We start from the raw sequence: 13,142 nt of genomic DNA on the forward strand, positions 1-13,142 counted from the left end.
ACTCTTACGGCAGGTACAATTATTAAGATGTTGGCTTTCATCTCTCTAAAACTCCACTATCTCTATTACTACTTTTCTCTTTTTGCTGCTCGACTATGTTTATGATACACCATAAAAAAAGAGATTTTGTTTTAGTTCGCCATCATGTTATACGGTGGTCCTGTATGACTTGATGGGGTCTCGGGATTCTTCTTCAAATATAAATTGTGTACTTAGGTTTTTTTTTCTCGGGTTCTTATGATTATGGTAGTGGGGGACTTAGTTTGAGAAGTAAGCACACTTTGGCTGACTAACAAGGTGAGTACTTAAAACTGTTTTTATGGTTGAATCATTTTGGGACAAAAAGTGTGGGATTTTGGGCGCGGCGAAATCGAGCCACATCAAATCAAAATTTTTAAGCGACGTGACAAGATGAAGCCAACCACACCAAAACAAAAAATATATGGGGATGGGGTGAGGCACAACCGAGCCACACTGAATCAGAAATCCTAAGCATGCATCTAAGCGAGGCGAAGTCGAGCCAAGCATGAATTGGGACGGGGCGAGGTGAAGTCGCGCCAAGCATGTATTGAGACGGTCAAACAAAAAATCCTAAGCATATATCAGGACGGGCGATGCGAAGCCGAGCTTCACCAAATCAAAAATCCTAAGCATCCGTCGGGACAGGGTGAGGGAAAACAGTTTTCAGGTCCGCCCGGTGCGTAACACGGGCACAAAATCTAGTCAATTTTTTACGCGAAAAAAAGGGAACATTAGGCCAAGGCCCTAACCCATGAGTTATCCATGATAAAAGGCCCCTAATAAAAATAAATTTAAATCTAAACCCCAAATTAGTAAAAGATATTCATACCCTTACGTATATAGTCAAGTCCATGATTAAATAAAATTTAAATTTAAGCCCATAACTATTAAAATATGTTGCCACCACCTCCGACCACCACCACAACCGTCGACAACCACCTCCAACCACCACCACTGCTCACCACCACCAACCATCACCACCTCCGACAACCATTACAGACCACCACCTCCGACCACCACCACCGAAAAATCAGCTCCGCCCATAGTCACTTGCCACCATCGCCGACGGACACCACCTCCAACCATCACCAATCACCTCCGCCCATAACCACCACCGACAAATCACCTCCGACCACCATCACCTTCGACCACCACCATCACCTCCGACCATAACCAACACTTTCACATTCATTTGGAAACAATATGCATGTGTATGTTAAAATTATATATTCATATTAAATGTGTATCAAATAGTTACACATTCATGTGGATGTGTATCCAAAAGTTACACATCAAAACTTAAAAAAAAAAATACTTGTATTACTTTAATATTAATTTATAGTAGTTTATTCGTTTATCAATTATAATAATCACTTGTTATTGAATAAAATAAACAGTTGAAATACTAGATGTGTGAAAGAAATCATGAAATCATCCACGACATACTATAATAGAAATGTTCCCTTCTCTTTTTGTCTTTCTCAATTCCAAAATGCTTTCTTATCTGCAACAAAATAAACACCCATTTGGATTAGGTTGGATGTACCAAAAGACAGAAACAAAATTATTGAACAAATACAAGGAGAATAACAAAGATCACAAAAAGAACTTGATAACCTGGATTAGTCAGCAGATACACATTACACATGCTTCAAAATCTAACGAGTTATCACACCTAAATTGGTTCGGTCACATCATTTTCACGACCAACTAAATTTGTTCATTTTAGCATGTGTAGTTAGAAGTTACACTTACATCTGACTAGTGTAACTCCTAGTTACACATGCATATAGAATGTGTAAATAGGAGTTACACATGCATATGAACATCATTTCTCAAAGAAAGCATTTCCTACAAGATTACATACTTCAGTTACACATGCAACTGACTGGTAGGAGTTCATTTCTCAAAAGGAACTTAGGATTGAAAATAAAAAGTATGGGATAATATCAAACCTTGAAATGAGCAGTAGATTTGTACTTGTCAGTGAACACTCCAGTTGACTCAACAATGTATCCGACTTCGGTCTCAGCCCATGGGATCTCTTCAGGGTTTCTACAACCAAAGACTGCAACTTCCTTCTCTAGTAGACACAACTCAATCGTACTAGCATAGTTAATTTGAATTCATATATTTCTATTTCAACAAGTGAACCATAACATGCATTCGCAGTAAATCTACATAAAGGCATTCAAACATATTCAAAGCATGTATAACTAGAAAAATACACATCAATGTAACCAGTAATTATCCAGAATCAAAAGTTGTTAAGATTTAATTCAATTAAAAGTTGGAATATATAGTGGATGTGTAGAGGAAAGTTACACAAGCTAATTGGATGTATAGACACAAGTACACATGCAATTTGGATGTGTAGACGACAGTTACACATGTTATGCATCATCGTCAAAATGTGAACTCACATTGTAATATTAATCAAATTCTAAGAAAAATAACAGTAAACTCAAACCATGAAGTTTATAAAATTTCAATATGATACATTCAAACCACATGATTTAAACAATTGAAGTGAACCTTAACAACTTAACAACTTTTAATTTGAGAGGCTGCAAATTATAACCACAAATATTTATGAGATTATTTGTTGTTCTATTCAGCTAGTATTTAATATATAGTGGATATGTAGAGGAAAGTTACACAAGCTAATTGTATGTGTAGACATACGATACACATGCAATTTGGATGTGTAGACGTAAGTTACACATGCAATTTGGATGTGTAGAAGAAAAGTTACACATGTTATGCAATCACAATGAGAAACTTAATCACATTGACATACTAATCAAATTTTGAATGAAAGAACAGTAAACTCAAACCTGTGACGACCACCAATACCAGCAACAAAAACAAAATATGGTTCATCCTCTTTATTCTAATATTCTCCTTCAATTTTATCCACTTATTATTCAACCTCCCATCAAAATTATCACCACCATCGTTAATCAACCCTATAAAATCATATTGAAATATAAAAACAACAAATCGAACCTAAAATAACAACAAAACAAACAACATCAATAATAACAAACAAAAACGTGTCTAGATTCAAATTAAATGAATAGATTGATTCAAGAAAAATCGTGTTGTTTCCATCTCTGATCTCATTTGACGGTAACGGATATTAAGATGTTATGAGTTCATAAATAAACTTAGATTTTCTGTCAGGAATATAGATTAAAAGTTAAATCGATTTTCAATTCGAAACCCTAGAAAATTCGTTGACAAATTTTTTCAAAAATTTCAATCTCAAAAGAGAGATCAAGATGAAATAACTATAGATCTATATTCTGACCTTGTTTTGAATAAAGATTTCGAGATAAAATCAGATCGGTTAGGTTTTCAACAATAAATAATTTTTTTTCTTCTTCTAATATCGATTTGGAAATCAACAAATCAGAAGTTTAAATCGAATGAAAAGATGAAGATATATCAAAGTTATCTTTGTCATCATGATTTGATGATTAAATCTTCATTTTAAGTTGTTGCTGATGATTTTCATTCAGTTTTCTTAACCGATATGCACTGAAATCGCAAGAACAAGAGTTGTTGACGATGTTGTTCTGTGTGAGAACTTGATTTCGAGAGAGAAATCTTGTTTCAAATCTAGAAATGAAAAATCGAACGAGAATCCATTTCTGCAGAAGAAAATCTCGCCTGGAGGAGAGAGAGACAAAATCTGAAAATGAAAATATATTATGATTTCTCTCTTGTGTATATATACAAAAGGGTAGCATTGTAATTATTAGAAAAATAATATAAAATGATGGATGAGATCTGAGAAGAGATTGATATTTTGAGCCTAGTAATTGTATTTTTCTAAAATACGGAATTGACTATGAAGGATCCATTTTGTTAGATTCTTTAATGTTGAACCCATATAATAAGAGATTACTAGTAGTTTTTTAGGAAAAAAAAAACTTGCTTAGAGGGTAGAAAAAGAGAAAATAGAAAAAAAGATTCACCTGATTTAACATGTGGTTCAGACCCATCAGATTACACGTTAGGCAGGTAGAATACTAGGGCGGCATGTGGGCGGAAAAAAACATTGCCGCCCATTCCTTGTACTGAAGTACCTAACCCCATTTCCCTGTTGCAATATATTAATTTCTACTTCTGCTAATCTAATTCCAAATGGCCGGTTTTGTAGCTTCTTATTTGTTTAAGTGCATGGACCACTTCACCTAGTAGGTTGTATGGGGTGATGGATTTATGCGCTCGACTCTATATATACCTGGATGGTTTCTGGTCACACTTAAGAGCGTGTCCCGTTTTGCATTTCTTCTTCATTTGTCTCGCGTTCTTTTAGCTTAATCATACATCAAAAAAAAAAATCAAGCCTAGCATGTCTAGTAGTAGTAGTAATAACGGTATTATAGGTGGTTTTTGGCCTTCATGGTATGCAAGTTCAAACCCTCCATCAAGCATACCCAAACTTTACTATACTCATGTCTTCTATGCATTTGTCAACCCTGATCCAGGTACAAATTACAAATTAAAGATTGATAATGAAGGACTCATGCACGAGTTCACATGTCATCTTCATTCAAATAATAGCTCTGCGAAGGCATTCCTCGCAATTGGAGGTGCAACTGATGAAGAAGCGCAGAATGAAGCTTTTTCTGCAATGGCCTGCAAACAAAAGACCCGTGGATATTTCATAGAGTCCACTATTGAAGTGGCTCGTAAGTACGGTTTTGATGGTGTTAATCTGGGTTGGGAGTTCCCCTATGGTGAAGAAGGCATGAATAATCTTGTTTCCCTCCTTGCTGAATTGCGCTTGGCAGTTGATAAGGAAGCTCATCAAACGGGCAACACAAAGCTTGGGATCGGTGTATCTGTTTTCTTTGCTCCTGACTTGAGTTTAATGTCATCCAAATGCAGGGTATATCCTGCTGAAGTCATAGCGGCTAAAGTTGATTTTATTAACGTAATGTGCTATGACTATGCTGGACATTGGGATACATCTCGAACCGGTTCAATTGCTGCACTTTACAACAACAGTTGTAATTACAGTACTAGCTACGGAATTCACAAATGGATAGAAGGCGGTGTGCCACGAGAGAAATTAGTCATGGGACTTCCATTGTATGGTCGGACATGGAAGTTAAAGGATCGAAATAATAATGGTATCGGTGCACCTGCTGTTGGTACAGGTCCTCAAGATGATAAATACACCATAGGGTACATGTTGTACCATAATGTAATGACTTTCAATGAAATCCATGACGCAACTGTGGAGTATGATAAGGAGACAGTATCGTACTATTCTCATGCTGGAACCAATTGGATATCATACGATGGTGAGAAATCCATTGAGGCCAAGGTAAAATACGCTAAGAAGCAGCGCCTGGGTGGATATTACTTCTGGGCCATTGGACAAGACTGCCAGGACAACAGACTTTCCACGGCAGGTTAGTAAAACTGATGTTGTAATTATTTAATTGATAGTGCCTTTTTTTATGAAGCATATTACTTCCTTTTATGTTCCCCATGAAAATTAAATATATTCAATTTTCTTTTCCTTTTCTAGAACTCATAATTTATTTAACATGTTCACATTAATTGGCATTTAGCTTTGAACGCATGGAGGAATTAAGGAAGCAGATGCCTGGGGTTTTGAAGATGTTCTATCCGTGAAATTTCTGAACATGTTCTCTCGTTACGCGTTTGGGATATAAGTATGAGAGATTTTCTACTTTGTGCATCTACTATTTTTCCATATAATCTTTTTCATAAGATATATAACTCTATTGGAATGTTCTAGTACGTGTGCTGTTTGTTTGGTGATCGTGGAAACATAATCTAAGGCTTCGTCTTGTTATATATTCTTCTTGTTCCTTTGGTTTTGTTTTGTTGAATTACTTGAAAACCGAATACAAAGTGATTTAATTTCAACAGGGTAGTTCAAGTCGACTGAAAAAGAGTTGATTCTAGCCAGATTGCATCCAACAGGGTGCGCATTTGTGTTAAGACTTCAGGGCCGGTAGCGAGGTGAATGTAATGGCTCACGTAGGCCTTTTTGTGACCGTCAAACAGACAAGAATCAGTCCAAAAAGAAAAAAGAAAAAAAGATGATTAAAATGATTCTTTTTTTTCTTGTTTTGGATCGATAGAAAATGACATTGACGTGTAGGTACTGGGTTTGAGATCTCCTCTTGTCATGGTACTAGGTCAAATTACCGATCACACGAATCATGATTGGTCCTTTTATAGCCGGCCAATAGTCGTTGGGAGTTTCGTAGGAAGAGTTCTTTTGTTGTTCGCTAGAAATTTGAAGTCCAGCGTTGGATTATTTTTTTTTCGAACAAGAATGAAAGAAGACCATTTACAGAGAGTAAAGGCCAGGACAAGGCATAAGCCAATTCAAAAGTCATTACAGAGCCATAAAGACCATCATGCAGACATAAGAAGGCATAAGCCAATTCAACAGTCATTACAGAGCCATAAAGACCATCATGCATACATAAGAAGTTCCCGGTCACTCCAAATGTAGTTGAGATTAATGAACTTAAAAGTTTCAGCATCACAAGACCAAAGCACTACCGTGTGTTTAACAAGATCAATCACTTCCTCCATATTTTTCTTTCTTGCGCCAAAAACAGGATTATTTCGTTCATTCAATTAACTTCCAAACTTCTTCTCCTCTTCTCTTCAAAACGTTGGTCTCTCAAGCATCAAAAAGCTACAGTAAAGAACTAGGAATCGGCCATGATATCCTGAAAGCTTTTATAAAATAATCCCAGACTGCGAACGAGAAGGAGCAGTGCAATAACATGTGGTCTGCAGATTCTCTCTAGGTATTACAGAGAACGCAATCATCAAACTCAATATCCACCCCTCTATGTCTCAACATATCCCTAGTAGGCAGTGTTATGAAAACAAGCCCATAGCATGAATCTTACCTTGTGTGGTATGCAATTCTTCCGTAAATGATCCTCAAAACTGCAGAAATCAAACTCACCAGCTAGAAGATCGTAGCACCTGTGTGAATTATAGTTATCCATAATCTGTACTTTATCATACTTTTCAACCAGACTCGGCACCAATGCCAAGTCCCTTCAAAGCAAGTCCCATTCGATCTGGTCATTTGCATTCAACTGCCTCTTAAAAGCACAACACCAACCATTCTGGCCCAGCACCTGAGCTATAATTTTTTTTTTGAAAAAGGCAAAGGATATATTAAAAATGAAAGAAAGAGTGACAAGATGGCACCCTCCAAAGATACACGAAGATAGGCGACTAGAGAGTTTACATTGGACTACTCTCTAAACAAATTCACCCAATCCAAAACAAAATCATCAAATTTGATCTGCTTAAACGACCACTTATCCTGAGCTATAATTGCGTCTTTGTTTTTGACTGCTTTAAAAATCACAGGAAATAGTTCATTCAGAGTCCCTCTATCCAACCACTTATCCTTCCAAAACCTAATCCCCCTTACATTCCTCACAGTAAAATGAGTATACTGTTGAATTACCGGAACCATATTAGCTACATTTTTCACAAGATTCTGCATTGAGGGAGATTATCCACGTCTGGCATGAGCACTTCAGCACTTTTCTTGAACTTCTGGTACACTATCTTCCTCCATAAACTATCTTTAATCTTTTTATATCTCCATATCCATTTAACCAGCAAAGCATGGTTAGTTTTTTCTAAGGTATCTCACACCCAAACCACCATTTGCCTTTGGATGAAAGATTTTTGGCCATCTAACCCAAACCAACTTCTTCTTTCCATCTTCTGCCCCCACAAGAAATTCCTCATAATCTTTTTCATTCTTTTATCAATGCTTACAGGAAGATGAAACAAATAGAGGAAATAAATGGGAAGGCTTGCTAAAAAGCTCTTGATAAGGACCAATCTCCCAGTTTTGTTCAGCTTTCTCTTCTTCCAAGATGCAAGTTTTTGTTGCTTTCAAATAATGACATGATCCCGTACTGTTGTACTTTTCTAGTGAGCAGTAATTGGCATACCAAGATTACTGAAGGGTAAGTTTTCATATTTACAACCGAGTTCCTTTGCTAAAACATTAACCACTTCCTCAGCACCCATACTAATCATTGTACTTTTCTCCATGTTTAACTTCAGCCCAGTGAGTGTTTCGAAAACTGTTAAGATGATAAACAATCTTCTAACTTCATCCACATTTGCATCAATGAATATAAGGGTGTCATCAGCAAAATGTAAGTGAGAGATCATTGTCCCATTATCAACCACCTGAAATCCATGAAGTTGACCTCGATCCACTACATCATTAATTAATTCTGAAAGAACTTCAACCACCAACAAAAAAAAATGATGACAAAGTCTCAAAATAACTTCCATTCACCAAAATAGATATATGAGAAGAAGAGACGCACCATCTGATCCAAGATATGTAAATGTAAGATTGTAAACAAATATTTCCAATTGACGTTATCATAAGCCTTCTCCATGTCAATCTTACAAAGAATTCCTGGCTTCTTAGACTTCAGCCTACTGTCAACACACTCATTTTCAATGAGTACACCATCTAATATTTGCTTGTCATGAATAAAAGCACCTTGGAAATTAAATATAAGTTCAGGCATCACTTTCTTCAACCTCTCAGCAAGAAGTTTAAAGAGTATCTTGTATACACTTCCATTAAGACTAAGAGGTCTAATGTCCTTGGGAGTGCATGCGTCTTCCTTTTTAGGAATAAGAGTTAAGAAAGAGCAATTGAATCTTTAATCAATAGATCCATACCTGTGAAAATCCTTGATAATGTTCATGAGATCCACTTTGACTGTGCTCCAACAACTTCTGAAGAATTCAGCTGTGAATCCATCCGGCCCAGGGGATTATTACTTCCCATCTTCTTGATAACCCCTTGGACTTCTTCCTCTGTAAGTTCTCTTTCAAGCCACAACTTGTCATCCTCCTTCACTGTTGGAAAATATAAATTCTCCATCTGAGAATTGACTTCATCTTGTTGGGTGAAAAGATTAACATATAAATCTCTCATCTCCTGCTTTAGATATTGTCGTGAAGCCTTGTATGTTTGTCGTAAGAGATTTTAAAAGAACCAATTTTTGGAAATGTGTTCAGCTGATCCTCACTCAGCTAGGCATAGAGGACATCTTCTTGCAACCTTAAAGTTCCAACGTTGGAGATTTTGTGGCGCATAAGAGGAGGATGGAATTTGGGGAGGCCAAATGAATTGTGGCCCTTCGTATCTATCTCGAACGATGTTGTGCCATAGAGAGTGAGTTATCTCCCCAAATATCCAACCCCAATTAGCTAGGAGAGTCAAAAATGTAGGAAATATATCATTGATAAGTTAACACTAGACATCTAATTTCTAAAACTAACAACTGCAAAATAAATTTCTACAACAAGAGAACTAGATTGAGAAAAGGCGTGAAGAAACCTCTCTAGACTCCTAAATATGTAAAGATTTCTTATCAGCTTCCTCATGCTATTACCTTTAACATGTCTTAGTATTGATTAATTGTCTCACCATCGTAGTTAAGTTTCTCCGAGCTCTTCCAACGAAACAAGACTGTTCATGTGAGGAATTGCTTTAACGTACACATTGTCGCGGTTATCTCCGTCCCAATACTTTTGGAAAGTCGACGTCTTAGGATCATAACAATAAAGATTACTCGTTCCATTTTTCCACAATAGAATTTGTACTCCGCTTTGTAATGACGAATGGTGTGTACATAACCTCACCTTCCCATGTTATACTGTATTCTTTAGTCCAACTCCATGTGTCGTCCTAGTAGCACTGGCTTGGTTTTCCTTTTCCTTTGCCATAACTATTACTCTTAAAAGCCCATATACCAAGCCGTTTATTTATTGATTAATTGTTCGTATTAACTGTTGGCTGCAATAATTAAAAACAATGAAAAATCTGTTATAAACTAAAAGAGAGATAAAAAGTAAGAAAAGAAGAAGAAGAATTCTCATTAGTTGTGTATAAAATACAATTGTGTAAGGACCTCTATTGATAGGCCATACCATAGAGTGGGTGGTTAATGGCATTAAGTATTAGAGATAATGGCATGCAACCGTTACTAACCATTAACATGTACTTAGGGTGGAGGTTACAAGAAGAATAAATGTAGTGAAGGAGATGTAAAGGTGGTGATGTAAGTGTGGTGTAAATCCACCATATATTTATTTCATAACACCCCTTGGATGACACCACAATAGTAGACATTGCCTCGTTAAAACATCGCTAGAAATACCCGGTGGGAAAAACCTATGCGCAGAATAAAGAGTACAAAATGTGATGTGGACAAGCATATGTTGCCTCGTTAAAACCTTGACAAGGAAAACCCAGTGGGAAAAAAACCTTGACGAAGGAAAAAAAAAGTACAACGCTATAAGTCCAATAAAATACCTATTGAAAAGACGCTCCCCCTGATGGATACTTCGGAAAATCTTGGCTTACAAATCTTTAAGACGACGCATTCTAATCTTGTGAACCAATTTCTTGAATGTTGAAGTTGGTAATGCTTTGGTGAAGAGGTATGCTAGATTGTTACTTGAACGTACTTGTTTAATATCAATCTAACCATTCTTCTGTAGATCATGTGTGGAGAAAAATTTCGGAGAAACATGCTTCGTTCTATCACCTTTAATGAAACCTTCCTTTAGTTGTGCAATGCAAACAGTGTTGTCTTCGTATAATACTGTTGGTAAGTCTTTAATTGAAATAAGTCCACAAGATTCTTGAATGTGATGTATTACTGCCCTTAACCAAACGCATGCATGACTTGCTTCATGGATTGCTAATTTCTTGGAGATGATTTGTATAAATAGTTGATGTAGTTTCTTCAACAAAGTGCCAAGATATGAATACCTTATCATACGTGAAAAAAAATTGCATTTGTGAGAAGGAAATCCAAATTCTTAGGAGATGATTAAATTGATTTGGTTTAATCAAATGTGGGCATCCACTAAACAACCAAAATTGATACAACTCCCCTCGGATGACCATCATGTTGAATTAAATTGCTTTACTAAAACCTTGCCAGTAAAACCCGATGGGAAAAATTTTGGGTGAAGGAAAAAGAGCATAAATATCAACATTTTGAAAAAAAATTAAACGTCAATGAGATGTTGCCTCGTTAAAACCTTGTCAGGAAAACCACATGGGATAAAACCTGAAAACGAAGGAAAAAGAGTACAAATTTTGACGTAAATATGGATGCTTACTCAACTATATGAGTTTTAGAAAAGAAAAGCATCAAACTAATAACTCTAGTTTATTTCAAAAACAAGTTTAAGCTAGCATAATTCTAACTGCAGATTGATGAAAATAAAAATGAAATAGAACTTATGCTGCTAAAGGGTGGATTTTAATGTTTTTATATACTTTTCAAGAGACCTATAAAGTTGATAGCATCAACTATTCCGGATTTTTGGTTTCGTACCAAATATCTAAAAACACAAAGGATTGTGAAACCAAATATAATCGAGTCAGGTGGATGCATGGATATAATTTGAATCCTACAAGGATTAGAAATTAGAACATATTCTCCGAATGCAATATGAGTCATTCAAAAACTACCACTCCAAATGCATTGTTCAGGGAGAAAAGAATATTATTGAATCAATCGTTTGGTTTGAGTAAAAATAAAACCCTCAAATCCTTTTTAATACGATTAATTTCTCTTAATAACGCATCACGACTACACCAACCTGTAATTTTAAGAATCCAGGCTTGCACGTTTACGATGTTAAATCTTGGATCCATAAATCGTGCTATTCAAGAGATTTCAATTTAACATAATTTGAATTTTGTGCATACCAATCACATATGTCGATATTTCTCTGCAGAAGGGTTGACAAACAACCATCATTTCTTATTTCAGTAGCTACTGTGAATAATCGACAATCATATTAACTTACTGTGACCCCACATAATTCTCAAATTAATGTATATATTGAAAATTTCAAATAATTACTGGTATCAGCCTGTGGGAATTATAATCTCCCCGTCTTCCAATGAGGAAATATGAACTAAGAGAATGTGGATCGTAATTTGATAGACTCATTTCGAGCACTACCTGTAGTCTCTTGTAGAGCGTTACATATCGGTTAGATGTGACTGGATATTCCTCTTCAAGAGGCAAAAGCTTATACAAAAAGCTATAAGACATATTTTCGCGCTTATTTAATAACATCCTTTTTCAATTTGATCATAATGGGATAGAAACGTCTGGCAATGTATAGTCTCCCCCTGATTATGGCGGAATTATGATCATGTCATATACGAAAACAAGTTCGCAGATTATTGTCCGATTAAATCGAGGACATATACTTCTTATGAAATATGTCGTTCGACATTTAAAAAAATGTAGTCTTAATAAACATACATATTTATCATCAACCATGGATTTTTATGATTACAACCAAAAACATATAACATATGCAAATAAAACTCCAAAAAGATAAACAAATAAAAATAATGGACACTTCTTTATGAAAATAAATTAATTTCAAGATCAATTTAGTCACTACAAGGACTAATGATATTGGCTAATCAATCTGGGTTCGCACCCTTTGATCTTTAGTGTCCAATTCCAACTACAAGTGGAACTTCAAATTTTGGAGAATACTACAAGAAAGAAAACTATAAATTTTCAAGTATCCCTTAGGAATGTAGCAATTATCCGTTCATTGATGTTTGCGATTGTTGATAACGAGATCTCATCCTTCTACGATTTACAGAGAAGCTAGTTTCAATTGGATTAAATGATTCTTTTTATAAGAAAATAAAGAAATCATTATTGTTATCGACGTTGGAAGAAAAATCCATTATGTGGTCGAAAACGTCGCTCCTTTTTGGCAAAAGTTTAGAAAATATGCCAAGGTTATGAAAACGATGGAGAGAATTAACACCAATTATTACACGATATACCAAACTCTCGTATCGACAAAAAAAAATCGTCGTTTTAGTCATCGCAATGGAAAAATCCACTTTTGTGATCGATTTATGGTTTCTTGTAAAGAGATAGAAACCATATGAGTAAATCACATGATCTTTTTCTATATGACAGATACCAAATTGAATTGGCCGTAGGTTTTTCAACCATGCATGTGATTATTTACCATAAAGGTAA

At 35.7% G+C, this 13,142-nt stretch overlaps 1 protein-coding gene across 1 annotated transcript; it reads left to right on the plus strand.

Moving 5' to 3' along the window:
• Nucleotides 1-4,329: 4,329 nt before the first annotated feature.
• Nucleotides 4,330-5,746, plus strand: LOC113329526 (class V chitinase-like). Its single transcript, XM_026576384.1, has 2 exons — nt 4,330-5,453; nt 5,616-5,746. Exons 1-2 carry the CDS (start codon nt 4,385-4,387, stop codon nt 5,636-5,638), a joined length of 1,092 nt encoding a protein of 363 aa, XP_026432169.1. The 5' UTR covers nt 4,330-4,384; the 3' UTR covers nt 5,639-5,746.
• The last annotated feature ends 7,396 nt before the right edge of the window (nt 5,747-13,142 follow it).

This window comes from Papaver somniferum, unplaced genomic scaffold, assembly GCF_003573695.1.
Source record: "Papaver somniferum cultivar HN1 unplaced genomic scaffold, ASM357369v1 unplaced-scaffold_117, whole genome shotgun sequence".
NCBI classification, from domain to species: domain Eukaryota; kingdom Viridiplantae; phylum Streptophyta; class Magnoliopsida; order Ranunculales; family Papaveraceae; genus Papaver; species Papaver somniferum.

Bases quoted from the DNA above. Each gene is read 5' to 3' on its own strand.
- LOC113329526 (XM_026576384.1), top strand. From the start codon at position 4,385: ATGTCTAGTAGTAGTAGTAATAACGGTATTATAGGTGGTTTTTGGCCT. The intron at 5,454-5,615 runs GTTAGTAAAACT...ATTGGCATTTAG, and splicing joins CAACAGACTTTCCACGGCAG to CTTTGAACGCATGGAGGAAT.